General features: G+C 46.5%; 1 protein-coding gene across 2 annotated transcripts in view; it reads left to right on the top strand.

Moving 5' to 3' along the window:
• Positions 1-12,805, top strand: part of LOC124023303 (zinc finger protein PLAGL2-like) — a 52,523-nt gene extending 39,718 nt beyond the window's left edge. Inside the window, exons 2-3 of one of the 2 annotated variants that reach the window (XM_046337818.1) lie at positions 10,294-10,750; positions 10,847-12,805. In XM_046337818.1, the coding sequence (XP_046193774.1) occupies positions 10,461-10,750; positions 10,847-12,290 (1,734 nt within the window). In that variant the 5' untranslated portion in view covers positions 10,294-10,460 and the 3' untranslated portion in view covers positions 12,291-12,805. Of the gene's footprint in view, positions 1-10,290; positions 10,751-10,846 lie in introns of both variants that reach the window. The other variant, XM_046337823.1, reaches the window with a different exon arrangement.
• Positions 12,806-27,698: the final 14,893 nt, after the last annotated feature.

Raw genomic sequence — 27,698 nt, 5'->3', positions numbered from 1 at the left:
TTTTTATTGTTGGCTGACAGATGAAAAAGCTGTTTTAGTAAATAATAATACAAAATAAATACTTCCCCTGGGTTTCAATCACTCATAATCTGTGCTGGATTTACAAAAGTCAACAAAAAAAAGAAAGACAAAACTGACTTGGAAGATCCAACAGTGAAAAGTGAACACAGAGAGAGAGAGAGAGAGAGAGAGAGAGAGAGAGAGAGAGAGAGAGAGAGAGAGAGAGAAGAGAGAGAGAGAGAGAGAGAGAGAGAGAGAGAGAGAGAGAGAGAGAGAGAGAGAGAGAGAGAGAGAGAGAGAGAGAGAGAGAGAGAGAGAGAGAGAGAGAGAGAGAGAGAGAGAGAGAGAGAGAGAGAGAGAGAGAGAGAGAGAGAGAGAGAGAGAGAGAGACCTCATGAAGGTGTTCCTCTGTAACTGTCAGATGAGTCCCCACAACCACAGGGGCTATCTTTAGCCCGGGTTGTTTGGCCACATCCCGAACCCACTGCTTGCTGCCTGTCCAGGCCTACTGGCTCCAACTGCCGGGAATGTGCGGGTTTGGCACAGAGTCTTCTTCAGGCGTGCCAGGGAGGGGTTCCTCTTCTGTCCCCTCTCCCCACCGCCACCAACTCTACAAAATCCTCCACACAAGGAGGTCAAAACCAACCTGGACTCAGGGGTAGACGTACCATACCAAACGTAAAATATCGTACTAATTGGGGTGTCCTGGATTTACTTTTAATGTGGTATGTATTAATTTGTGTATGTCCATCATCCATTTGTATTTGTTGTGGCTAACGTTAGGTAGGTGCCTAATGCTAACGTTAGCTGGGTGGCTAACGTTAGGTAGGTGGCTAATGCTAACTTTAGCTCGGTGGCTTACGTTAGGTAGGTGGCTAATGCTAACGTTGGCTAGATGGCTAACGTTAACTAGGTGGCTAATGTTAGGTAGGTTGGGGTTAAGGGTTCAGGTAAGGAGTTAAGGTCAGTGGAAGGATGAGATTCGAACACACAACCTTTGGGTTGCTAGATGTTTGGGTTATATGCCTACCTAGACACCCCAACCAACCACCTTACTTTAGTTTTTGTCTTCTGTCTTATGTGACCATACCAAAAGTAACATACACTAATTTGAGTCTCCCGAATTTCAAGTAAAATCAAATAAAATGTTCTTTGTCACATGCGCCGAGTACAACAGGTGTAGGTAGACCTTACAGTGAAATGCAAACTTACAAGCCCTTAAACCAACAATGCAGTTTAAAAAAAGAAAGTGCTAAAATCAACTGAAGTTAAAAAAAAATATATAAAAAAAAAAAGAAGTGAAATAACACATTTACATATACTATGTTACGTAATAATAATAATAATATATGCCATTTAGCAGACTCTTTTATCCAAAGCGACTTACAAGATTCCGTATGGGTGGGAATCTTCTAGTCATAAGACCGGGCTGTCAAAGCCAACAGCCATTAGAGGAACCGAAACCTGCCCATTTATGTGAATGGTGGGAGAGAGGAAAGGAGGGAGGGGAGAGACAACCGAGGGGTTGACTTGTTCAGAGAGAGACTTGACTGCAGCCTCATAAAAGCCCACTTTCAGAACTTGTTGATCACTGTGTTGATCGTTGTTGTCGGTCACCATACATAGTCCTCTCTGAGCAGTCTGCGATGCAAGGAGCTATGCTATTCAACGGAACACCTCCCACCTCACTCTCCTTTCTACTCTCCTATCTGGTCCTGCCTGTAGGAGTGTCTCCACTTCCTCCCCTGTCACTCTTTTGTCCATGTGGTTGGTAAAGCATGACTTGCCAACCTCCACTGTGGAGTCACTACACTATTGCTAAAGGCGAATTCCACTGTTGCAAGTGACTCCCCCCCACCCCTCCCTCCCTCCAGACCTGCAGTCTCTCTCTGTTTTTCTATTCGTCCTCCCTCTCAGTCCCTCACTCAGTTTCTCAGTCCTTCGTTCACCGTCTCTCTCTCATTCCCTATCTTTCACTCACTCACTTGCAGAAGCTCTCCCCCACACCCTCTCTTACGATATCTCGATAGCATCGATCTGTCCAATTCTCTCTGGAAACTCCCTTTCTCACACATCCTCTTGTACTTTCAAACTAGTCAGACATGCTATACTGGCATGAACTATCATAATAGTCTCAGATAAAGCAAAAAGAGGTTACACTACCAAAATATTCATGCAAGGTGACACGGATATAACCAGCGAGTTTGTTTGTGTATTTATGTATATTTGTCACAATGTTTTGCCCCTCCTCTCCCCTGGTGAGTGCGGCTGTTGTCACCTAAGCTCAGGAAGCTGAACTCAGTTTCTATATTCTATATTTATCTCAGTGGTTTAGTTGAACAGGTTCTGTAGCCTCAGGCCCTCTGCTGTCACAGCTCTCACTGCCCTGACTACTCTGTGCCTACCTTCTGCCGAGCGCCCCTCATTTCAGCGGTGTGACTGTGGGTTAAAACAACTCCACATGCAGGAGCCAGAGAGAAGTGTACGAGATGACCCCTGACCCCAAAGGAAAGGAATGTGGAAGCTCTTTCATCTTGGACAAAACCAAAGACACTTGGAACAGTTGGAAAGTAGAGGGGAATTTCTGTTCCAGGTTTTAGATTAGAGTTAGACTACGTTCTAGGTTTTAGACTATGGTTAGACCAGGTTCTAGGTTTTAGACTACAGTTAGACTAGGTTCTAGGTTTTAGACTAGACAGTTATACTAGGTTCTAGGTTTTAGACTAGACAGTTATACTAGGTTCTAGAGTAGACAGTTAGACTAGGTTCTAGGTTTTAGACGAGACAGTTAGACTAGGTTCTAGGTTTTAGACTACAGTTAGACTAGGTTCTAGGTTTTAGACTAGACAGTTAGACTAGGTACTAGGTATTTAGACTACAGTTAGACTAGGTTCTAGGTTCTAGACTACAGTTAGACTAGGTTCTAGGTTTTAGACTAGACAGACTAGGTTCTAGGTTTTAGACTACAGTTAGACTAGGTACTAGGTTTTAGACTAGACAGTTGGACTAGGTTCTAGGTTCTAGACTACAGTTAGACTAGGTTCTAGGTTTTAGACTAGACAGACTAGGTTCTAGGTTTTAGACTAGACAGTTGCATGTGGAAGGGTTTTCTCATAGAGAAACCTTTTTATACATGCTAGTCTTGTTAAACAACATCCTACTGTCCATGTTTGTGATGGACCTGTGATGAGATACTCTTCCTGGATGTTGATTTGCTATCTCAGTATATTCTATTTTTGTCTGCAATGCATGGAAACACTCAGCACTGACAATTGTTAGCGTGGACAGTAGATTACTCTGCCCCTGGGTAGACAATGCCTTTCTCTTTCCTGGGGTAGACAATGCTCTACTCTGTCCTGGGGTAGACAATGCTTTACTCTGTCCTGGGTAGACAATGCTTTACTCTGTCCTGGGTAGACAATGCTCTTCTCTGTCCTGGGTAGACAATGTTCTTCTCTGTCCTGTGTAGACAATGTTCTTCTCTGTCCTGGGTAGACAATGTTCTTCTCTGTCCTGGGTAGACAATGCTCTACTCTGTCCTGGGTAGACAATGCTCTACTCTGTCCTGGGTAGACAATGCTTTTCTCTTTCCTGGGTAGACAATCCTTTACTCTGTCCTAGGCAGACAATGCTCTTCTCTGTCCTGGGTAGACAATGCTCTTCTCTGTCCTGGGTAGACAATGCTCTACTCTTTCCTGGGGTAGACAATGCTCTACTCTGTCCTGGGGTAGACAATGCTTTACTCTGTCCTGGGTAGACAATGCTCTTCTCTGTCCTGGGTAGACAATGTTCTTCTCTGTCCTGGGTAGCAATGTTCTTCTCTGTCCTGGGTAGACAATGCTCTACTCTGTCCTGGGTAGACAATGCTTTTCTCTTTCCTGGGGTAGACAATGCTCTACTCTGTCCTGGGTAGACAATGCTTTTCTCTTTCCTGGGTAGACAATGCTTTACTCTGTCCTGGGGTAGACAATGCTTTACTCTGTCCTGGGGTAGACAATGCTTTACTCTGTCCTGGGGTAGACAATGCTCTACTCTGTCCTGGGTAGACAATGCTCTACTCTGTCCTGGGGTAGACAATGCTCTACTCTGTCCTGGGGTAGACAATACTTTACTCTGTCCTGGGGTAGACAATGCTCTACTCTGTCCTGGGTAGACAATGCTCTACTCTGTCCTGGGGTAGACAATGCTTTTCTCCCTTCCTGGGTAGACAATGCTTTACTCTTTCCTGGGGTAGACAATACTTTTCTCTTTCCTGGGGTAGACAATGCTTTTCTCCCTTCCTGGGGTAGACAATACTTTTCTCTTTCCTGGGGTAGACAATGCTTTACAATGCTACATGATGAAATCATTGTGCATAGGTTTATTATTTATAGACATTCACAGTGAATATACAGTACCGTTTGGGCGAAGGCTACCATTTCCATCCGCAGACGTCAATTCAGCGTTGCTTCATCGTAATTTAATTGAAATGACGGGAAACAGCGTTGATTCAACCAGTGTGCGCCCAGTGGGAAAGCATTGCGTGCGGTGCTTTGCTATGGATATCCTGACTACCCTCCTGACTACCTCCCGACTACGGCCCTGACTACCCTCCTGACTACCCTCCTGACTACCCTCCTGACCACTCTCCTGACTACCCTCCTGACTACCCTCCTGACCACTCTCCTGACTACCCTCCTGACTACCCTCCTGACTACCCTCCTGACTACCCTCCTGACTACCCTCCTGACTTCCTCCCTGACTACCCTCCTGACTACCCTCCTGACTTCCTCCCTGTCTTCCTCCCTGACTACCACCCTGACTACCCTCCTGACTACCCTCCTTACTTCCTCCCTGACTACCCTCCTGACTACCCTCCTGACTACCCTCCTGACTTCCTCCCTGACTACCCTCCTGACTACCCTCCCGACTACCACCCTGACTACCTCCCGACTACCACCCTGACTACCCTCCTGACTACCCTCCCGACTAACCTCCTGACTACCCTCCTGACTTCCTCCCTGACTACCCTCCTGACTACCCTCCATGACTACCCTCCTGACTTCCTCCCTGTCTTCCTCCCTGACTACCACCCTGACTACCCTCCTGACTACCCTCCTGACTTCTCCCTGACTACCTCCATGACTACCCTCCTGACTTCCTCCCTGTCTTCCTCCCTGACTACCACCCTGACTAACCTCCTGACTACTCTCCCGACTAACCTCCTGACTAACCTCCTGACTACCCTCCTGACTTCCTCCCTGACTACCCTCCTGACTACCCTCCTGACTACCCTCCTGACTTCCTCCCTGACTACCTCCCGACTTCCTCCCTGACTACCCTCCTGACTACCCTCCCGACTACCACCCTGACTACCTCCTGACTACCCTCCTGACTTCCTCCCTGACTACCCTCCTGACTACCCTCCTGACTTCCTCCCTGTCTTCCTCCCTGACTACCCTCCTGACTACCCTCCTGACTACCCTCCTGACTACCCTCCTGACTACCCTCCTGACTACCCTCCTGACTTCCTCCCTGACTACCCTCCTGACTACCCTCCTGACTACCCTCCTGACTTCCTCCCTGTCTTCCTCCCTGACTACCACCCTGACTACCCTCCTGACTACCCTCCTGACTTCCCCCCTGACTTCCCCCCTGACTACTCTCCCAACTACCTCCCTGACTACCCTCCATGACTACCCTCCCGACTTCCTCCCTGACTACCCTCCTGACTACCCTCCTGACTACCTCCTGACTACCTCCCGACTACCACCCTGACTACCCTCCTGACTACCCTCCTGACTACCCTCCTGACTACCTCCTGACTACCTCCCGACTACCACCCTGACTACAGTCAAAACTGTTCGCTGCCCTGGCCCCCCAATGGTGGAACAAACTCCCTCACGACGCCAGGACAGCGGAGTCAATCACCACCTTCCGGAGACACCTGAAACCCCACCTCTTTAAGGAATACCTAGGATAGGTTAAGTAATCCCTCTCACCCCACCCCCCCTAAGTTTTAGATGCACTATTGTTAAGTGACTGTCCCACTGGATGTCATAAGGTGAATGCACCAATTTGTAAGTCGCTCTGGATAAGAGCGTCTGCTAAATGACTTAAATGTAAATGTAAATGTACCCTCCTGACTACCCTCCTGACTTCCTCCCTGTCTTCCTCCCTGACTACCCTCCTGACTACCCTCCTGACTACCCTCCTGACTTCCTCCCTTCCTCCCTGACTACCCTCCTGACTACCTTCCTGACTACCTCCCTGACTACCACCCTGACTACCTCCCTGACTACCACCCTGACTACCCTCCTGACTTCTCCCTGACTACCCTCATGACTACCTTCCTGACTACCCTCCTGACTTCTCCCTGTCTTCCTCCCTGACTTCCTCCCTGACTACCTCCCTGACTACCACCCTGACTACCCTCTCCACTGCCTCCCACTCTCCTGACTACCCTCCTGACTTCTCCCTGTCTTCCTCCCTGACTACCACCCTGACTACCCTCTCCACTGCCTCCCACTCTCCTGACTACCCTCCTGACTTCCCCCCTGACTTCCCCCCTGACTACTCTCCCAACTACCTCCCTGACTACCCTCTCCACTACCACACATACTGTGGTCCCTGCAGGGGAGGGCGAGGGGCGGGGCCTGATGGGTCAGGGGAAACGAACAAAGACAAATAAAGAACGAAGTAAAGGACATTTAAATCATCAGAGGAAAATAGCGTGTATAGCTCATACACATATCAAAGAGCAGAAGGGCCACACACAGTATGAAGCTGTTAGTGGTTGATAAATGACAGAAGACGACTGTACTGATGTGTGGGCAGGTTTTTACAATGGGACTTGTTCATTTTATTCTAATGTAATGGAATGAAGAGGTGTAGCTTTGTCACGGCAGAGATGGAGAGAGTATGGGGATTTCAGGAGGTCATTATGTTAGATGGTAAGATAGTTATAGGTAGGGATTGATGGAGGTGTTGGTTACCACTATATATTACGGGGCTGATGAAGAGGTCTTATGTGGAGCTCAGTTGTGTGTTGTTGGTGGTGTGTTATTCGTCCTGAAATGATTACATGACATAGCAGAAACAAGTCTTGTTGTTGAGTCCTGTTGTAGATGCTAGGTGTTTTTATGTAGGAAACGTTAGTTATTGGATGTGATGCCTAGGACCGGCGGGTCAGGGGTCACGGTGTGAGGTGTAGTGTACTCCGTGTGATGCAGGACTAGAACTGGCAGGGGTCACGGTGTGAGGTGTAGTGTACTCCGTGTGATGCAGGACTAGAACTGTCAGGGGTCACGGTGTGAGGTGTAGTGTACGCCATGTGATGCAGGGCTAGAACTGGCAGGGGTCAGGGGTCACGGTGTGAGGTGTAGTGTACGCCATGTGATGCAGGACTAGAACTGGCAGGGGTCACGGTGTGAGGTGTAGTGTACTCCGTGTGATGCAAGACTAGAACTGTCAGGGGTCACGGTGTGAGGTGTAGTGTACGCCATGTGATGCAGGGCTAGAACTGGCAGGGGTCAGGGGTCACGGTGTGAGGTGTAGTGTACGCCATGTGATGCAGGACTAGAACTGGCAGGGGTCACGGTGTGAGGTGTAGTGTACTCCGTGTGATGCAAGACTAGAACTGTCAGGGGTCACGGTGTGAGGTGTAGTGTACTCCGTGTGATGCAGGACTAGATCTGGCAGGGGTCACGGTGTGAGGTGTAGTAGTGTACTCCGTGTGATGCAGGACTAGAACTGTCAGGGGTCACGGTGTGAGGTGTAGTATACTCTATGTGATGCAGGACTAGAACTGGCAGGGGTCACGGTGTGAGGTGTAGTGGACGCCATGTGATGCAGGGCTAGAACTGGCAGGGGTCAGGGGTCACGGTGTGAGGTGTAGTGTACTCCATGTGATGCAGGACTAGAACTGGCAGGGGTCACGGTGTGAGGTGTAGTAGTGTACTCCGTGTGATGCAGGACTAGAACTGTCAGGGGTCAGGGGTCACGGTGTGAGGTGTAGTGTACTCCGTGTGATGCAGGACTAGAACTGGCAGGGGTCACGGTGTGAGGTGTGAGGTGTAGTGGACGCCGTGTGATGCAGGACTAGAACTGTCAGGGGTCAGGGGTCATGGTGTGAGGTGTAGTGTACACCGTGTAATGAGCTCCCCAACACAGCTGTCAGCTACTCTTAACCACATCTATATACACACACGCACTGATGTCTCTCATTAATTAATACCATTCAGACCTGTACCCTCTCTGTCTCAGAGAATCCCAGAGATCACACTGCACCTATCAACAGAGATGGGGTAGTGGGAACTGGGTTGGTGTCTGTGTGTGTGTGTGTGTCATGTGTGTGTCGTGTGTGTGTGTTGTGTGTGTCATGTGTTGTGTTGTGTTGTGTTGTGTGACCAGTCCGTTGTGTTGTGTTTGTGTTTGTGTTTGTGTTTGTGTTTGTGTGTGTGTGTGTGTGTGTGTGTGTGTGTGTGTGTGTGCGCACACACTTATTTAGACAGAGTGTACAAAACATTCTGAACATGACAGACTGACCAGGTGAATCCAGGTGAAAGCTATGGTCCCTTATTGATGTCTCTTGTTAAATCCACTTTAATCAGTGTAGATGAAGGGGAGGAGACATGTTAAAGAACCATTTTTTTAGGCCTTGTGACAATCGAAACATGGATTATGTATGCGTGCCATTCAGAGGGTGAATGGGCAAGACAAAATATTTAAGTGCCTTTGAACAGGGTATGGTAGTAGGTGCCAGGTGCACCAGTTTGTGTCAAGAACTGCAACGCTGCTGGGTTTTTCCACTCTCAACAGTTTCCTGTGTGTATATCAAGTGTGGGGGCACAGGTGTGGTTAGTAGGAGCCAGACCAGGGTGACCTTGGACTTGACCATGTGACTTAGCTGTGTGGGAGGAGAGGGGTCGGAGGTGACAGCAGAGGTGACTTAAAGACATGGTGCAACAGTGTTACTTGGAAGGTGTAAGAAATGTACGCTTGACATGACTGTAAGTGGCTTTGGATAAAAGTGTCTGTTTAAATGTCTTATTATTATTATTATTATTATTATATGAAATATCACTCAGGAATGAACCTGTATCCAGACATGTAGTTACAGTATCACTCTGCAACGGTTGGATTTTCATTTTAATCTGACCAAACTAGACAAGTGTTGTTCTTATTTAAAGGTAGGGATTTATACATTAGAGGAATCGGATGAATTTAAGCAGATAGACTGGTACCGGTTAATTTATGGTAACCCCCCCACCCCATACCCTGGGGCTGAGTGTGATTCATCGTTTTCTGTAGGATTGTGTGAGCCTTATCCAGCTTCATAACATGTACATGCATGTACACACACACACACACACACACACACACACACACACACACACACACACACACACACACACACACACACACACACACACACACACACACACACACACACACACACACACACACACACACACACACACTGCCTGCTTTGTGAATCCATGTTTTTTTGGAGGGGACGTCACACAACATGATGAGGACATGTATGAAGCCAAGCACACAACATGTATGTGCTAAACATCGGTAACATGTAGCTAACGTTCATTGGATAAGACGTTGACATTTTACATAGATTAATACTGTGACGAGTGGGAATTAACTGTCTCAGACATTCCTATTTGTCACTTTTCATTTGTGTACCACTATGCCACATTGTCCTTTAGTGCCCCCTAGTGTCCAATGGGTGTTTGGACTGGAACTCTGCCCTGTCCAAGTCACAAGTCAAGTCTGTTTGTCCATTTTCATAGCAGAAAAACAATCAGTCCTTAGGCTCAGATTTGGGGGTGGATTCAATTTACATTCTTATTTTTAAACATTTGAGTCATTTAGCAGTTGTTCTTGTCCAGAGCGACTCACAATAGAGAGTTCATACATTTTCATACTGGTCTTCTGTGGGAAACGCTGCGTATGTCTGCTCCATGGGAAATTGCCTTTACATTTTATCGCAGATCTTCAGCGACACTGATTGAATCATTTCCTACTCACCCTCAACCATAGCTTTTGGGACCGACCGAGTGAGTGAGTGAGTGAGTGAGTGAGTGAGTGAGTGAGTGAGTGAGTGAGTGAGTGAGTGAGTGAGTGAGTGAGTGAGTGAGTGAGTGAGTGAGTGAGTGAGTGAGTGAGTGAGTGAGGGAGTGAGTGAGTGAGTGAGTGAGGGAGTGAGTGAGTGAGTGAGGGAATTTGAAAATGTTCACAGTTGCACTCTCACATCATAGTGCAACAACAAGTACACAAATACTTTTGTTTTTTCAGCAGACATTGACAACAGCAGCACTATCTGAGACCCAGACCGTAGCCCTCCTAAGCCCTACCCTCCTGCCTGGAGCCACGCCCTACACTGCCCTCCACCGCTCCCCACGTAGAGCCTGGAAGGCAGGGAAGCCACGGCCGGGATTTCATGGCAACAGCACCCTAGGGCTGCCATGGCAGCTGGTGCCGCCGAGGCTCCACGCCATGTTACAGCACTGACGCCGGAGGACGAGGAACGACTAGCCGCTGCCGAGCTGTACAGCGACACTACCCTGCCACGGACAGAGAGAGAGAGAGAGAGGGAAGACCGAGCCAGCGGCAACGAGTGTTTGGTGTGTGGGACTTGGTTTGGTTCGCAGGATAAGCTCCGGCTTCACTCTTTCTGTCACACGGGAGAGAAACCCTTCCACTGCTCCCAGCCACACTGTCCTAAGGCCTTCAGCTCCAAATATAAACTGTTCAGGTAAAACATCACTCCACCAAGAGTTTTTCAACTGTTCCTCTAAAACACTTTCACTGACTAACTTTTTTCTCATACTGTACTCTCTTCGTTATCCAGGCATATGGCCACACACTCTCCACAGAAAACTCACCAGTGCTCGTTCTGCGAGAAAATGTTTCACCGCAAAGATCACCTGAAGAACCACCTGCAGACCCATGACCCCAACAAAGAGGCCTTCAAGTGTGAGGAATGTGGCAAGCACTACAACACCAAGCTGGGCTACAAGCGTCATGTGGCCATGCATTCAGCCACGGCTGGGGACCTCACCTGTAAGGTGTGTCTGCAGAGCTACGAGAGTACCCCTGCCCTGATGGAGCATCTCAAGAGCCACTCGAGCAAGTCCCCCGGAGGTGCCAAGGAGAAGAAGCATCCGTGTGACCACTGTGACCGCCGCTTCTACACACGGAAGGACGTGCGTCGCCACATGGTGGTCCACACCGGCAGAAAGGACTTCCTGTGTCAGTACTGCGCCCAGCGCTTCGGCAGGAAGGACCACCTGACGCGGCATATGAAGAAGAGCCACTCTCAGGAGCTGCTGAAGATAAAGACTGAGCCTCCGGACATGCAAGGCATGCTGGGCTCTGGCTCCTCCCCCTGCACTGTCAAAGAGGAGCTCAGCCCTATGATGTGCAGTATGGGTTCCAGCAAAGACCACATGCTGGCCAAGACGTTCCCCAGCGGCACCCCCTTTCCCATGGGCATGTACAACCCCCACCACCTCCAGGCCATGTCCAACCCTGAGGTGGGCCACCACCACTCTCTGATGCCCGGCTCCCTGTCCGCTGCCATGGCGATTGGCTGCCACATGGAGCCCCCCCTCCATCCCCCGCACCACCACCACCACCACCACCATCACCACCACATCCAAAACTCCCCCCCGCTGCCCCACCTGCAGCAGCCCCAACAGCACCAGCAGCAACAGCACGCCCAGCCGCCGCCCAAATACCAGCTGGGATCTACCTCATACCTGCTGGACAAGCCCCTCAAAGTGGAGATGGAGAGCTTTCTCATGGATTTGCAGAGTGGGCTGCCGGGCCACCACTCAGGCGATCATCACCATGCTGCTGCCTCGCCCCCCAAGGAGGGACTAGAGCACCCCTTAGGCCTGACAGACGAGCTGTGTGGTGACCCCCTCCTGTCTAAGAGCCCTGCTGTCATCGCTGAGTCTCTGTGCACAGCTAACATGGACTTCTCTCACCTACTGGGCTTCCTGCCTCTCAACCTGCCCCCCTACAATGCCCCCATCAGCACAGCAGGACTAGTCATGGGGTACACCTCATCTGCTGCCTCCTCCTCTTCCTCCTCTTCGTCATCCTTGCGTGGCACTGAGCCCCACGCCGCTGCCACAGCCACACCTCTTACCTCTTTGCAACCTCAACCTCAGGAGCAGCATGGCTCCAGCAGGGGCCTGGGTCTAGGGCCCCTGCACCCTCTCCCGCCAGTGTTTAGCTCCAGCCTCAGCATGAACACCCTGCCTCGCTTTCACCAGGCCTTCCAATGAGGGGCCCCCAGGCCATCATCCTCAGCTCACTGCCTCACACCCAGGGGCCAAGGGGCCTCCTGGGCTGCCAGGGTGGACATAAAAACACTTGAACACTTAGAAGCCTTAATTGAAGTGCACAAAAGCTTTTGATTGAGCTCCAGAGGAAACTAAACCCCTTTGTTGAAACAAAAAGGAAAAGACGAGAAACTTTCAAACTAAGGAGCTTTTGTTTGGCCTTTCTTTAGCTGTGATGATTGAATCCCTCTCGCTTTGTTGATGTTTGTTTAGTTGGATCCCCATTTAGCTTTTGTAGAATCAGCAGCTACTCTTCCTGGGGTCCACAACAAACACGACAAGTAACAAAACACTGATACACAAGGACAGTCACACAAATAAAATACAGGGATGTACAAACAATACATCTCAAATATGTGTGTGTGTGTTAGAGTGTGTGTCTCTTAGTGCGTCTGTGTGCTAGTGTGTCTGTGTGTTAGAGTGTGTGTCTCTGTGTGCTAGTGTCTGTTAGTGTGTCTGTGTGCTAGTGTGTCTGTGTGTTAGAGTGTGTGTCTCTTAGTGAGTCTGTGTGCTAGTGTGTCTGTGTGTTAGAGTGTGTGTCTCTGTGTGCTAGTGTCTGTTAGTGTGTCTGTGTGCTAGTGTGTCTGTGTGTTAGAGTGTGTGTCTCTTAGTGAGTCTGTGTGCTAGTGTGTCTGTGTGCTAGTGTGTCTGTGTGTTAGAGTGTGTGTCTCTGTGTGCTAGTGTCTGTTAGTGTGTCTGTGTGCTAGTGTATCTGTGTGTTAGAGTGTGTGTCTCTTAGTGCGTCTGTGTGCTAGTGTGTCTGTGTGCTAGTGTGTCTGTGTGTTAGAGTGTGTGTCTCTGTGTGCTGTCTGTGTGTTAGAGTGTGTGTCTCTGTGTGCTAGTGTCTGTTAGTGTGTCTGTGTGCTAGTGTGTCTGTGTGTTAGTGTGTCTGTGTGTTAAGAGTGTGTCTGTGTTAGTGTGTCTGTGTTAGTGTGTCTGTGTGCTAGTGTGTCTGTGTGCTAGTGTGTCTGTGTGCTAGTGTGTCTGTGTGTTAGTGTTAATGTGTGTGTGTGTGTGTGTGTGTGTGTCTGTGTGTCTGTGTGTTAGTGTGTCTGTGTGTTAGTGTTAATGTGTGTGTGTGTGTGTGTGTGTGTGTGTCTGTGTGTCTGTGTGTTAGTGTGTCTGTGTTAGTGTGTCTGTGTGTTAGTGTTAATGTGTGTGTGTGTGTGTCACCTCACAGTCCCCTCTGTTCCATAAGATGCTGTTTATTCTGTTTCTGTTAACTGTAATTCTTCTGTTTGCTGAGTAACTGTAAATGGAAGGGAGTTCCATGGGACCACGGCTCTGTATAATACTGTGAGTTGCCGTGAATGAGTTCTTTAACCTCGACCACTAGCCTATTCCCCCTCGTCACTTCCCTCCCTCTACTCTGTAGTCAGGAGGCAGCATCTGCAGGCCTGAAGGCCTGGTACTTTACAAAGTCAGAATATTAAGAAAAAAATATTCATTTTAGAGAAAATTGTTTAAAAAAAAAAAAAAAAATACATATATATATATATTGTTACCCAGAAGCCTAGTGACCCAGAAGTATAGTTTTGAAGTGGGTGAAATATAATTTTCTTGCTTTTTCAAATGTGACTGAACATGCTGGGTTGTCTCTCCCGTGAGTTTAAAAGTCTGAATCACCTACCCAGAAACACACCCTGTCATCATCATCATCGTCAGGGGGGAAGATTAGTGAAGAACTAAAGTGATACTGCTCCACGGACATTACCCTCCTCTAATATAGGCTACAACCACACAACAAAATATAAAATAAAATATCTGTCTTGAAAAAGTGCTCTTAAAAAAAAAAAAAAATTGGAATAACTGATTACTGTTCAGACTCATCAGTTGTGCAGAAAGTAAAACAAAAGTGAAAACAGAGAGTTGATTTTAACGTTGATAACCAAACACAGCGACCACTGGTGCCCACATATTTAATGAAAAGCAGATGTGAAAATAGCTGAGTCAGTAGGGAACATGCCAAGTCATGCATGTTTTGTGTTGTTCCTCAAGAGCAGCACTTTTCTTTAGCAGAAGTGTCTTTACCTTTAGGAATCTCTTTGGCTAACCAGCGTGACCTGCTCAACCAGGACCAGGCCAGTGAGGATGACCCCATGTGGAGGATATACCCCTCCTATAAAAGCTGCTCTTGAAAACAGGTCATTATTTGACTCATGATGATTTTCATTCCTTCGACTGTCATTCTTCCAGCATTGGCTTTTCAGCGTTGCCTTTTCTGCTAAATGGCATATATTATATATTATTGGTTTTTAACAAGTCAATATGGCACATCCTTTGCCCACCTTTCATATAATTAATGATTTGTATTTTTATGAAAACAAATATATATCCAGTCTGTTAGATACATGGTAATAATAACCCTGACACATGTGAATAGAGAACAAAAATAACAACAACGACAGTTAAGGAAAACGTGTAAAAGAATGTTATTTGCAGTGTATTAAATATCTCGTCAAAAATGAACATTAGAATTGCTTTTATGTCAGTAAGGTTTATTTAGGCGTATTAAAACAAAGTGGGTTTTTTTTATGTGGCAGGTTTACATGTGTCTGTATCTGGCATTTTATTGATAAGAAATGGGATGAAGTATTTAGCTTTGCCCTTGTAGCTTTTCTCCTCTGGATGTATCGTTTATCTGTTCATGTACTACTAAAACAAACAAATGTGTAGTTAGTAGGCTGTTAGTGGCACAATAATCCAGTAGGATTTTACATAGACGTCTTTGATCGTCTCGTACGACAGTCTATTTTTCTCAGTTTGAAACCTGATTAAGAGGTCTGGTTTTAAAGATGCCTTTTCATATACACTAGCCTGTTGAAAACTAGCGCCCAAAGTTGTAAAACTATAATACGTGCTCTGTATCACGTAAGTGATATTTGTATGATGGAAAATATGAATAATGTCCTGTCTTTGGCCAACAAATGAATGATATGTTTCACTTTCCTACAGACGTCCTGATAGATAGATGGAGAGATAGGCTTTGGAACACCCAGGGGTATATAAAGGCTTTGGCACACCCAGGGGTATATAAAGGCTTTGGAACACCCAGGGGTATATAAAGGCTTTGGAACACCCAGGGGTATATAAAGGCTTTGGAACACCCAGGGGTATATAAAGGCTTTGGAACACCCAGGGGTATATAAAGGCTTTGGAACACCCAGGGGTATATAAAGGCTTTGGAACACCCAGGGGTATATAAAGGCTTTGGAACACCCAGGGGTATATAAAGGCTTTGGAAACCCAGGGGTATATAAAGGCTTTGGAACACCCAGGGGTATATAAAGGCTTTGGAACACCCAGGGGTATATAAAGGCTTTGGAACACCCAGGGGTATATAAAGGCTTTTGGAACACCCAGGGGTATATAAAGGCTTTGGAACACCCAGGGGTATATAAAGGCTTTGGAACACCCAGGGGTATATAAAGGCTTTGGAACACCCAGGGGTATATAAAGGCTTTGGAACACCCAGGGGTATATAAAGGCTTTGGAACACCCAGGGGTATATAAAGGCTTTGGAACACCCAGGGGTATATAAAGGCTTTGGAACACCCAGGGGTATATAAAGGCTTTGGAACACCCAGGGGTATATAAAGGCTTTGGAACACCCAGGGGTATATAAAGGCTTTGGAACACCCAGGGGTATATAAAGGCTTTGGAACACCCAGGGGTATATAAAGGCTTTGGAACACCCAGGGGTATATAAAGGCTTTGGAACATCCAGGGGTATATAAAGGCTTTGGAACACCCAGGGGTATATAAAGGCTTTGGAACACCCAGGGGTATATAAAGGCTTTGGAACACCCAGGGGTATATAAAGGCTTTGGAACACCCAGGGGTATATAAAGTCCATTAGTCAAAAGAAAGTCAAAGTGCATCTTGAGCGTACAAGGACTGATATTAACAGTATTCATATATTATCCTCTTGGTTTGCAACTTTCTCAACTCTCTTTTGACTTTGTCTGTTTGAGTACTCAGCCCAGAGTCCATATGCAACTATTAGTAAACATGTAGTTTCAAGTAGACGCCAAGTATAAAGAAAATAAAAACTACAACTACATAACATAAAGAAAACAAAACAAATTGCTGCTTTTAGCTACAGTTGCTGGGAACAGAGAACATTTCAACATTGCAAGATGTAAACATGCACAGTGGTAGTGGTTTCCTTTCCTGTCTGTACTCCTCACTCAGCTGCTTCCTGGTTTCAGGAGGAAAGGATCTTAAAGAAAAACACAATATCCAGAACAGACAAGTCACCGGACTGCTCTTTGACATTCACAGCATATGGGACGACTGACTGGGATATTTCTTAGTCACTTTTTTGTTGTTGTTATATGATATTTGTATTTTCTGTTTGTTAAAACAGGACCTTGAAACAACACAACACATCACCTCATTTTATTTTAGATGTTTTTTTCTTCCCAAAACCTGGGGAGAGGAAACAAAATCTTGCACAATTGCTCATTAAAATAAATATGTTATTATTTCATTTTAATAATGGTAGAATTGTTATTCAAATTGACCAACCGATCAGAGCCTACTATTGCCTCTTCAGTCAGCTAATTAGACTGACCTATAAAAGTAGTTGACAAATATGTGAAAAGAAACATGTGTTTGGTTGTGACAAAGCGCCACTACCAGCCAATACTTGTGAAGTGATACGTTCAGGTATGAATCCCCAAAGTTCATGTTGACACTTCCAATAGGCTGGGAAATGATCTAAATTAGGAACATTTAATGATTGATCGTGAAGAAATGTGGTTCGCATCTTTGAAAGAATTTGCCTCTTTCTTATAGTGGAAATTGAATATAAATATGTATATAATTGTTTAAAAGCTATGCTTAAAACATATATATTTTTTGTGTACATCAAGTTTACATTTTGAAAGACCATGGCTATATCCAATTCCAGACAAAATTGTAGCACTCAAATTTAGCATTTATATTTTTATTCATTTATTGAGCATTTATTGATTAAAAAAGAAACGTCAATTGGCATTGAGTTTGTCCTCCCTGGGTTTCTGTGAGCTAATCTGAATTCTAGCACTTTCAATCTTTAAAAAATAAGAAGTCTTTTTTTTCTTTTAAAATTTCAGCTTATATGTTCCTATGTTTAGAATGTTGTATTTGATCGTGTGTATGTACGTGCCATTAGTTTGATGTGTAGATTTGATCAGTATTTGTCTATTTTTCTCCTCCAAAAGAAACAGTATTTTTTTAATAGACTTTTCACTAATACCTTCTTTCATGTGCCCCCCCCCCCCCCCCCCACTCCCCTCTCAGGCCCGTTGGGCAACCAGCGTTGCCTTCTCTCTCTATTGGGCAACCAGCGTTGCAACCAGCGTTGCCTTCTCTCTCTATTGGGCAACCAGCGTTGCCTTCTCTCTCTATTGGGCAACCAGTGTTTCCTTCTCTCTCTATTGGGCAACCAGTGTTGCCTTCTCTCTCTATTGGGCAACCAGCGTTGCAACCAGCGTTGCCTTCTCTCTCTATTGGGCAACCAGCGTTGCCTTCTCTCTCTATTGGGCAACCAGCGTTGCCTTCTCTCTCTATTGGGCAACCAGCGTTGCAACCAGCGTTGCCTTCTCTCTCTATTGGGCAACCAGCGTTGCCTTCTCTCTCTATTGGGCAACCAGTGTTGCCTTCTCTCTCTATTGGGCAACCAGTGTTGCAACCAGTGTTGCCTTCTCTCTCTATTGGGCAACCAGCGTTGCAACCAGTGTTTCCTTCTCTCTCTATTGGGCAACCAGTGTTGCCTTCTCTCTCTATTGGGCAACCAGTGTTGCCTTCTCTCTCTATTGGGCAACCAGTGTTGCCTTCTCCCTCTATTGGGCAACCAGCGTTGCAACCAGTGTTTCCTTCTCTCTCTATTGGGCAACCAGCGTTGCCTTCTCTCGAATATTGGGCAACTAGCGTTGCCTTCTCTCGAATATTGGGCAACCAGCGTTGCCTTCTCTCTCTATTGGGCAACCAGCGTTGCCTTCTCTCTCTATTGGGCAACCAGCGTTGCCTTCTCTCTCTATTGGGCAACCAGCGTTGCCTTCTCTCTCTATTGGGCAACCAGCGTTGCCTTCTCTCTCTATTGGGCAACCAGCGTTGCCTTCTCTATCTATTGGGCAACCAGTGATGCCTTCTCTCTCTATTGGGCAACCAGTGTTGCCTTCTCTCTCTATTGGGCAACCAGCGTTGCCTTCTCTCTCTATTGGGCAACCAGTGTTGCAACAAGCGTTGCAACAAGCGTTGCCTTCTCTCTCTATTGGGCAACCAGCGTTGCCTTCTCTCTCTATTGGGCAACCTGTGATGCCTTCTCTCTCTATTGGGCAACCAGTGTTGCCTTCTCTCTCTATTGGGCAACCAGCGTTGCCTTCTCTCTCTATTGGGCAACCAGCGTTGCCTTCTCTCTCTTTTGGGCAACCAGCGTTGCCTTCTCTCTCTATTGGGCAACAAGCGTTGCCTTCTCTCTCTATTGGGCAACAAGCGTTGCAACCAGCGTTGCCTTCTCTCTCTATTGGGCAACAAGCGTTGCCTTCTCTCTCTATTGGGCAACAAGCGTTGCAACCAGCGTTGCCTTCTCTCTCTATTGGGCAACCAGCGTTGCAACCAGCGTTTCCTTCTCTCTCTATTGGGCAACCAGCGTTTCCTTCTCTCTCTATTGGGCAACCAGTGTTTCCTTCTCTCTCTATTGGGCAACCAGTGTTTCCTTCTCTCTCTATTGGGCAACAAGCGTTGCAACCAGCGTTGCCTTCTCTCTCTATTGGGCAACCAGCGTTGCAACCAGCGTTTCCTTCTCTCTCTATTGGGCAACCAGCGTTTCCTTCTCTCTCTATTGGGCAACCAGTGTTTCCTTCTCTCTCTATTGGGCAACCAGTGTTTCCTTCTCTCTCTATTGGGCAACAAGCGTTGCAACCAGCGTTGCCTTCTCTCTCTATTGGGCAACAAGCGTTGCCTTCTCTCGATATTGGGCAACCAGCGTTGCCTTCTCTCTCTATTGGGCAACAAGCGTTGCAACCAGTGTTTCCTTCTCTCTCTATTGGGCAACCAGCGTTGCCTTCTCTCGAATATTGGGCAACTAGCGTTGCCTTCTCTCTCTATTGGGCAACCAGCGTTGCCTTCTCTCTCTATTGGGCAACCAGCGTTGCCTTCTCTCTCTATTGGGCAACCAGCGTTGCCTTTTCTCTCTATTGGGCAACCAGCGTTGCCTTCTCTCTCTATTGGGCAACCAGCGTTGCCTTCTCTCTCTATTGGGCAACCAGCGTTGCCTTCTCTCTCTATTGGGCAACCAGCGTTGCCTTCTCTCTCTATTGGGCAACCAGCGTTGCCTTCTCTCTCTATTGGGCAACCAGTGTTGCCTTCTCTCTCTATTGGGCAACCAGTGTTGCCTTCTCTCTCTATTGGGCAACCAGTGTTGCCTTCTCTCTCTATTGGGCAACCAGTGTTGCCTTCTCTCTCTATTGGGCAACCAGTGTTGCCTTCTCTCTCTATTGGGCAACCAGCGTTGCAACCAGTGTTCCCTTCTCTCTCTATTGGGCAACCAGCGTTGCCTTCTCTCTCTATTGGGCAACCAGTGTTGCCTTCTCTCTCTATTGGGCAACCAGTGTTGCAACCAGTGTTTCCTTCTCTCTCTATTGGGCAACCAGCGTTGCCTTCTCTCTCTATTGGGCAACCAGTGTTGCCTTCTCTCTCTATTGGGCAACCAGTGTTTCCTTCTCTCTCTATTGGGCAACCAGCGTTGCCTTCTCTCTCTATTGGGCAACCAGCGTTGCCTTTTCTCTCTATTGGGCAACCAGTGTTGCCTTCTCTCTCTATTGGGCAACCAGCGTTGCCTTCTCTCTCTATTGGGCAACCAGCGTTGCCTTTTCTCTCTATTGGGCAACCAGCGTTGCCTTCTGTCTCTATTGGGCAACCAGCGTTGCCTTTTCTCTCTATTGGGCAACCAGCGTTGCCTTTTCTCTCTATTGGGCAACCAGCGTTGCCTTCTCTCTCTATTGGGCAACCAGTGTTGCAACCAGCGTTGCCTTCTCTCTCTATTGGGCAACAAGCGTTGCAACCAGTGTTGCCTTCTCTCTCTATTGGGCAACAAGCGTTGCAACCAGTGTTTCCTTCTCTCTCTATTGGGCAACCAGTGTTGCAACCAGCGTTGCCTTCTCTCTCTATTGGGCAACCAGTGTTGCAACCAGCGTTGCCTTCTCTCTCTATTGGGCAACCAGCGTTGCCTTCTCTCTCTATTGGGCAACCAGTGTTGCCTTCTCTCTCTATTGGGCAACCAGCATTGCCTTCTCTCTCTATTGGGCAACCAGCATTGCCTTCTCTCTCTATTGGGCAACCAGCGTTGCCTTCTCTCTCTATTGGGCAACCAGTGTTGCCTTCTCTCTCTATTGGGCAACCAGTGTTGCCTTCTCTCTCTATTGGGCAACCAGTGTTGCCTTCTCTCTCTATTGGGCAACCAGTGTTGCCTTCTCTCTCTATTGGGCAACCAGTGTTGCCTTCTCTCTCTATTGGGCAACCAGTGTTGCCTTCTCTCTCTATTGGGCAACCAGCGTTGCCTTCTCTCTCTATTGGGCAACCAGCGTTGCCTTCTCTCTCCATTGAAATTGTATATAATTAACACAACAACAACAAAATATTCCACAACCAAGTATTTGTAACAGATTTGTAATCGAATTGCCTTTCAGAGAGCATGGTGAGCATGGAGAGCATGGTGAGCATGGTGAGCATGGAGAGCATGGTGAGCATGGTGAGCATGGAGAGCATGGAGAGCATGGTGAGCATGGAGAGCATGGTGAGCATGGAGAGCATGGTGAGCATGGAGAGCATGGAGAGCATGGTGAGCATGACACATCATCGTCCCTAGGACGTCACATCCACCATCTGGAATAGAGAAACTACCAGATTGACCTCTTCTTCAAGGTCAAAAAGACGAGGTCCTGTTTTTTCCACACATAGTTCCATTTAACAGCACATTATCTGGGGAACCCAGTTTTTAAAGCACTTTTATTTTGCAACCTTAACTATCTGACACATGATAAATAAAGGTGAAATAATACAAACTAATTACGGAAAAGGACTGTACTGTTGCCTAGTAACTACAGAATACATGTTGTCTCTAGACAGGAAAAGGACTGTACTGCTGCCTAGTAACTACAGAATACATGTTGTCTTTAGACAGGAAAAGGACTGTACTGTTGCCTAGTAACTACAGAATACATGTTGTCTCTAGACAGGAAAAGGACTGTACTGCTGCCTAGTAACTACAGAATACATGTTGTCTCTGGACAGGAAAAGGCTGGTACTGCTGCCTAGTAACTACAGAATACATGTTGTCTCTAGACAGGAAAAGGACTGTACTGCTGCCTAGTAGCTACAGAATACATGTTGTCTCTAGACAGGAAAAGGACTGTACTGTTGCCTAGTAACTACAGAATACATGAAAAGGACTGTACTGTTGCCTAGTAACTACAGAATACATGAAAAGGACTGTACTGTTGCCTAGTAACTACAGAATACATGAAAAGGACTGTACTGTTGCCTAGTAACTACAGAATACATGTTGTATCTAGACAGGAAAAGGACTGTACTGTTGCCTAGTAACTACAGAATACATGAAAAGGACTGTACTGCTGCCTAGTAGCTACAGAATACATGTTGTCTCTAGACAGGAAAAGGACTGTACTGTTGCCTGGTAACTACAGAATACATATTGTCTTTAGACAGGAAAAGGACTGTACTGCTGCCTAGTAACTACAGAATACATGTTGTCTCTAGACAGGAAAAGGACTGTACTGCTGCCTAGTAGCTACAGAATACATGTTGTCTCTAGACAGGAAAAGGACTGTACTGTTGCCTAGTAACTACAGAATACATGTTGTCTCTAGACAGGAAAAGGACTGTACTGTTGCCTAGTAACTACAGAATACATATTGTCTCTAGACAGGAAAAGGACTATACTGCTGCCTAGTAGCTACAGAATACATGTTGTCTCTAGACAGGAAAAGGACTGTACTGCTGCCTAGTAGCTACAGAATACATGTTGTCTCTAGACAGGAAAAGGACTGTACTGTTGCCTAGTAACTACAGAATACATGTTGTCTCTAGACAGGAAAAGGACTGTACTGCTGCCTAGTAACTACAGAATACATGTTGTCTCTAGACAGGAAAAGGCTGGTACTGCTGCCTAGTAACTACAGAATACATGTTGTCTCTAGACAGGAAAAGGACTGTACTGCTGCCTAGTAGCTACAGAATACATGTTGTCTCTAGACAGGAAAAGGACTGTACTGTTGCCTAGTAACTACAGAATACATGAAAAGGACTGTACTGTTGCCTAGTAACTACAGAATACATGAAAAGGACTGTACTGTTGCCTAGTAACTACAGAATACATGAAAAGGACTGTACTGTTGCCTAGTAACTACAGAATACATGTTGTCTCTAGACAGGAAAAGGACTGTACTGTTGCCTAGTAACTACAGAATACATGAAAAGGACTGTACTGCTGCCTAGTAGCTACAGAATACATGTTGTCTCTAGACAGGAAAAGGCTGGTACTGCTGCCTAGTAACTACAGAATACATGTTGTCTCTAGACAGGAAAAGGACTGTACTGCTGCCTAGTAGCTACAGAATACATGTTGTCTCTAGACAGGAAAAGGACTGTACTGTTGCCTAGTAACTACAGAATACATGAAAAGGACTGTACTGTTGCCTAGTAACTACAGAATACATGAAAAGGACTGTACTGTTGCCTAGTAACTACAGAATACATGAAAAGGACTGTACTGTTGCCTAGTAACTACAGAATACATGTTGTCTCTAGACAGGAAAAGGACTGTACTGTTGCCTAGTAACTACAGAATACATGAAAAGGACTGTACTGCTGCCTAGTAGCTACAGAATACATGTTGTCTCTAGACAGGAAAAGGACTGTACTGTTGCCTGGTAACTACAGAATACATATTGTCTTTAGACAGGAAAAGGACTGTACTGCTGCCTAGTAACTACAGAATACATGTTGTCTCTAGACAGGAAAAGGACTGTACTGCTGCCTAGTAGCTACAGAATACATGTTGTCTCTAGACAGGAAAAGGACTGTACTGTTGCCTAGTAACTACAGAATACATGTTGTCTCTAGACAGGAAAAGGACTGTACTGTTGCCTAGTAACTACAGAATACATATTGTCTCTAGACAGGAAAAGGACTGTACTGCTGCCTAGTAGCCACAGAATACATGTTGTCTCTAGACAGGAAAAGGACTGTACTGCTGCCTAGTAGCTACAGAATACATGTTGTCTCTAGACAGGAAAAGGACTGTACTGCTGCCTAGTAGCTACAGAATACATGTTGTCTCTAGACAGGAAAAGGACTGTACTGTTGCCTAGTAACTACAGAATACATGTTGTCTCTAGACAGGAAAAGGACTGTACTGCTGCCTAGTAACTACAGAATACATGTTGTCTCTAGACAGGAAAAGGACTGTACTGCTGCCTAGTAGCTACAGAATACATGTTGTCTCTAGACAGGAAAAGGACTGTACTGTTGCCTAGTAACTACAGAATACATGAAAAGGACTGTACTGTTGCCTAGTAACTACAGAATACATGAAAAGGACTGTACTGTTGCCTAGTAACTACAGAATACATGAAAAGGACTGTACTGTTGCCTAGTAACTACAGAATACATGTTGTCTCTAGACAGGAAAAGGACTGTACTGTTGCCTAGTAACTACAGAATACATGAAAAGGACTGTACTGCTGCCTAGTAGCTACAGAATACATGTTGTCTCTAGACAGGAAAAGGCTGGTACTGCTGCCTAGTAACTACAGAATACATGTTGTCTCTAGACAGGAAAAGGACTGTACTGCTGCCTAGTAGCTACAGAATACATGTTGTCTCTAGACAGGAAAAGGACTGTACTGTTGCCTAGTAACTACAGAATACATGAAAAGGACTGTACTGTTGCCTAGTAACTACAGAATACATGAAAAGGACTGTACTGTTGCCTAGTAACTACAGAATACATGAAAAGGACTGTACTGTTGCCTAGTAACTACAGAATACATGTTGTCTCTAGACAGGAAAAGGACTGTACTGTTGCCTAGTAACTACAGAATACATGAAAAGGACTGTACTGCTGCCTAGTAGCTACAGAATACATGTTGTCTCTAGACAGGAAAAGGACTGTACTGTTGCCTGGTAACTACAGAATACATATTGTCTTTAGACAGGAAAAGGACTGTACTGCTGCCTAGTAACTACAGAATACATGTTGTCTCTAGACAGGAAAAGGACTGTACTGCTGCCTAGTAGCTACAGAATACATGTTGTCTCTAGACAGGAAAAGGACTGTACTGTTGCCTAGTAACTACAGAATACATGTTGTCTCTAGACAGGAAAAGGACTGTACTGTTGCCTAGTAACTACAGAATACATATTGTCTCTAGACAGGAAAAGGACTGTACTGCTGCCTAGTAGCCACAGAATACATGTTGTCTCTAGACAGGAAAAGGACTGTACTGCTGCCTAGTAGCTACAGAATACATGTTGTCTCTAGACAGGAAAAGGACTGTACTGCTGCCTAGTAGCTACAGAATACATGTTGTCTCTAGACAGGAAAAGGACTGTACTGTTGCCTAGTAACTACAGAATACATGTTGTCTCTAGACAGGAAAAGGACTGTACTGCTGCCTAGTAACTACAGAATACATGTTGTCTCTAGACAGGAAAAGGACTGTACTGTTGCCTAGTAACTACAGAATACATGAAAAGGACTGTACTGCTGCCTAGTAGCTACAGAATACATGTTGTCTCTAGACAGGAAAAGGACTGTACTGCTGCCTAGTAACTACAGAATACATGTTGTCTCTAGACAGGAAAAGGCTGGCACTGCTGCCTAGTAGCTACAGAATACATGCTGTCACTAGACAGGAAAAGGACTGTACTGCTGCCTAGTAACTACAGAATACATGTTGTCTCTAGACAGGAAAAGGACTGTACTGCTGCCTAGTAGCTACAGAATACATGTTGTCTCTAGACAGGAAAAGGACTGTACTGCTGCCTAGTAGCTACAGAATACATGTTGTCTCTAGACAAGAAAAGGCTGGTACTGCTGCCAGGCTGTGCCAAGACAGGGCTTGCTACAGAGAAGGCAAGTCTCCATCTGTTCCAGTTTACAGTAGACCTCACCCCACACGTGACAGTTTACAGTAGACCTCACCCCACACATGACAATTTACAGTAGACCTCACCCCACACGTGACAATTTACAGTAGACCTCACCCCACACGTGACAGTTTACAGTAGACCTCACCCCACACGTGACAGTTTACAGTAGACCTCACCCCACACGTGACAGTTTACAGTAGACCTCACCCCACACATGACAGTTTACAGTAGACCTCACCCCACACTTGACAGTTTACAGTAGACCTCACCCCACACGTGACAGTTTACAGTAGACCTCACCCCACACGTGACAGTTGACAGTAGACCTCACCCCACACGTGACAGTTTACAGTAGACCTCACCCCACACTTGACAGTTTACAGTAGACCTCACCCCACACGTGACAGTTTACAGTAGACCTCACCCTACACGTGACTGTTTACAGTAGACCTCACCCCACACTTGACAGTTTACAGTAGACCTCACCCCACACGTGACAGTTTACAGTAGACCTCACCCCACACGTGACTGTTTACAGTAGACCTCACCCCACACGTGACTGTTTACAGTAGACCTCACCCCACACGTGACAGTTTACAGTAGACCTCACCCCACACGTGACAGTTTACAGTAGACCTCACCCCACACGTGACAGTTTACAGTAGACCTCACCCCACACGTGACTGTTTACAGTAGACCTCACCCCACACGTGACTGTTTACAGTAGACCTCACCCCACACGTGACTGTTTACAGTAGACCTCACCCCACACGTGACTGTTTACAGTAGACCTCACCCCACACGTGACTGTTTACAGTAGACCTCACCCCACACGTGACAGTTTACAGTAGACCTCACCCCACACGTGACAGTTTACAGTAGACCTCACCCCACACGTGACAGTTTACAGTAGACCTCACCCCACACGTGACAGTTTACAGTAGACCTCACCCCACACGTGACAGTTTACAGTAGACCTCACCCCACACGTGACTGTTTACAGTAGACCTCACCCCACACGTGACTGTTTACAGTAGACCTCACCCCACACGTGACAGTTTACAGTAGACCTCACCCCACACTTGACAGTTTACAGTAGACCTCACCCCACACTTGACAGTTTACAGTAGACCTCACCCCACACTTGACAGTTTACAGTAGACCTCACCCCACACGTGACAGTTTACAGTAGACCTCACCCCACACGTGACTGTTTACAGTAGACCTCACCCCACACGTGACTGTTTACAGTAGACCTCACCCCACACGTGACTGTTTACAGTAGACCTCACCCCACACGTGACTGTTTACAGTAGACCTCACCCCACACGTGACAGTTTACAGTAGACCTCACCCCACACGTGACAGTTTACAGTAGACCTCACCCCACACGTGACAGTTTACAGTAGACCTCACCCCACACGTGACAGTTTACAGTAGACCTCACCCCACACGTGACAGTTTACAGTAGACCTCACCCCACACGTGACAGTTTACAGTAGACCTCACCCCACACGTGACAGTTTACAGTAGACCTCACCCCACACGTGACAGTTTACAGTAGACCTCACCCCACACGTGACAGTTTACAGTAGACCTCACCCCACACGTGACAGTTTACAGTAGACCTCACCCCACACGTGACAGTTTACAGTAGACCTCACCCCACACGTGACAGTTTACAGTAGACCTCACCCCACACGTGACAGTTTACAGTAGACCTCACCCCACACGTGACAGTTTACAGTAGACCTCACCCCACACGTGACAGTTTACAGTAGACCTCACCCCACACTTGACAGTTTACAGTAGACCTCACCCCACACATGACAGTTTACAGTAGACCTCACCCCACACGTGACAGTTTACAGTAGACCTCACCCCACACGTGACTGTTTACAGTAGACCTCACCCCACACGTGACAGCAGAGAAGATGGATATGCTAATAATTCATTAGCGGAAGAAAGCTAAAACTAAAGTACTTGTTGGAGGCAGCTGTAAATGCTACGTTTTGCACAGCTAGCCTTGGGAAGTGGCCTTTTCAGGAGTATTTCAGCAGTTCTTCAGTCTCATCGGGATGACATAATCATTTTATCCATCCCACCTGTTTAGGAGAGACAAACTCTGCTAAACCTCTGCTGAGATACTCCTGAGAAGGCCTACCTCTGACGGTGGTATTACACCATGAT

Source organism: Oncorhynchus gorbuscha, linkage group LG03, assembly GCF_021184085.1.
Source record: "Oncorhynchus gorbuscha isolate QuinsamMale2020 ecotype Even-year linkage group LG03, OgorEven_v1.0, whole genome shotgun sequence".
Taxonomy (NCBI): Eukaryota; Metazoa; Chordata; class Actinopteri; order Salmoniformes; family Salmonidae; genus Oncorhynchus; species Oncorhynchus gorbuscha.
This window is presented reverse-complemented; position numbering and strand designations above follow the sequence as displayed.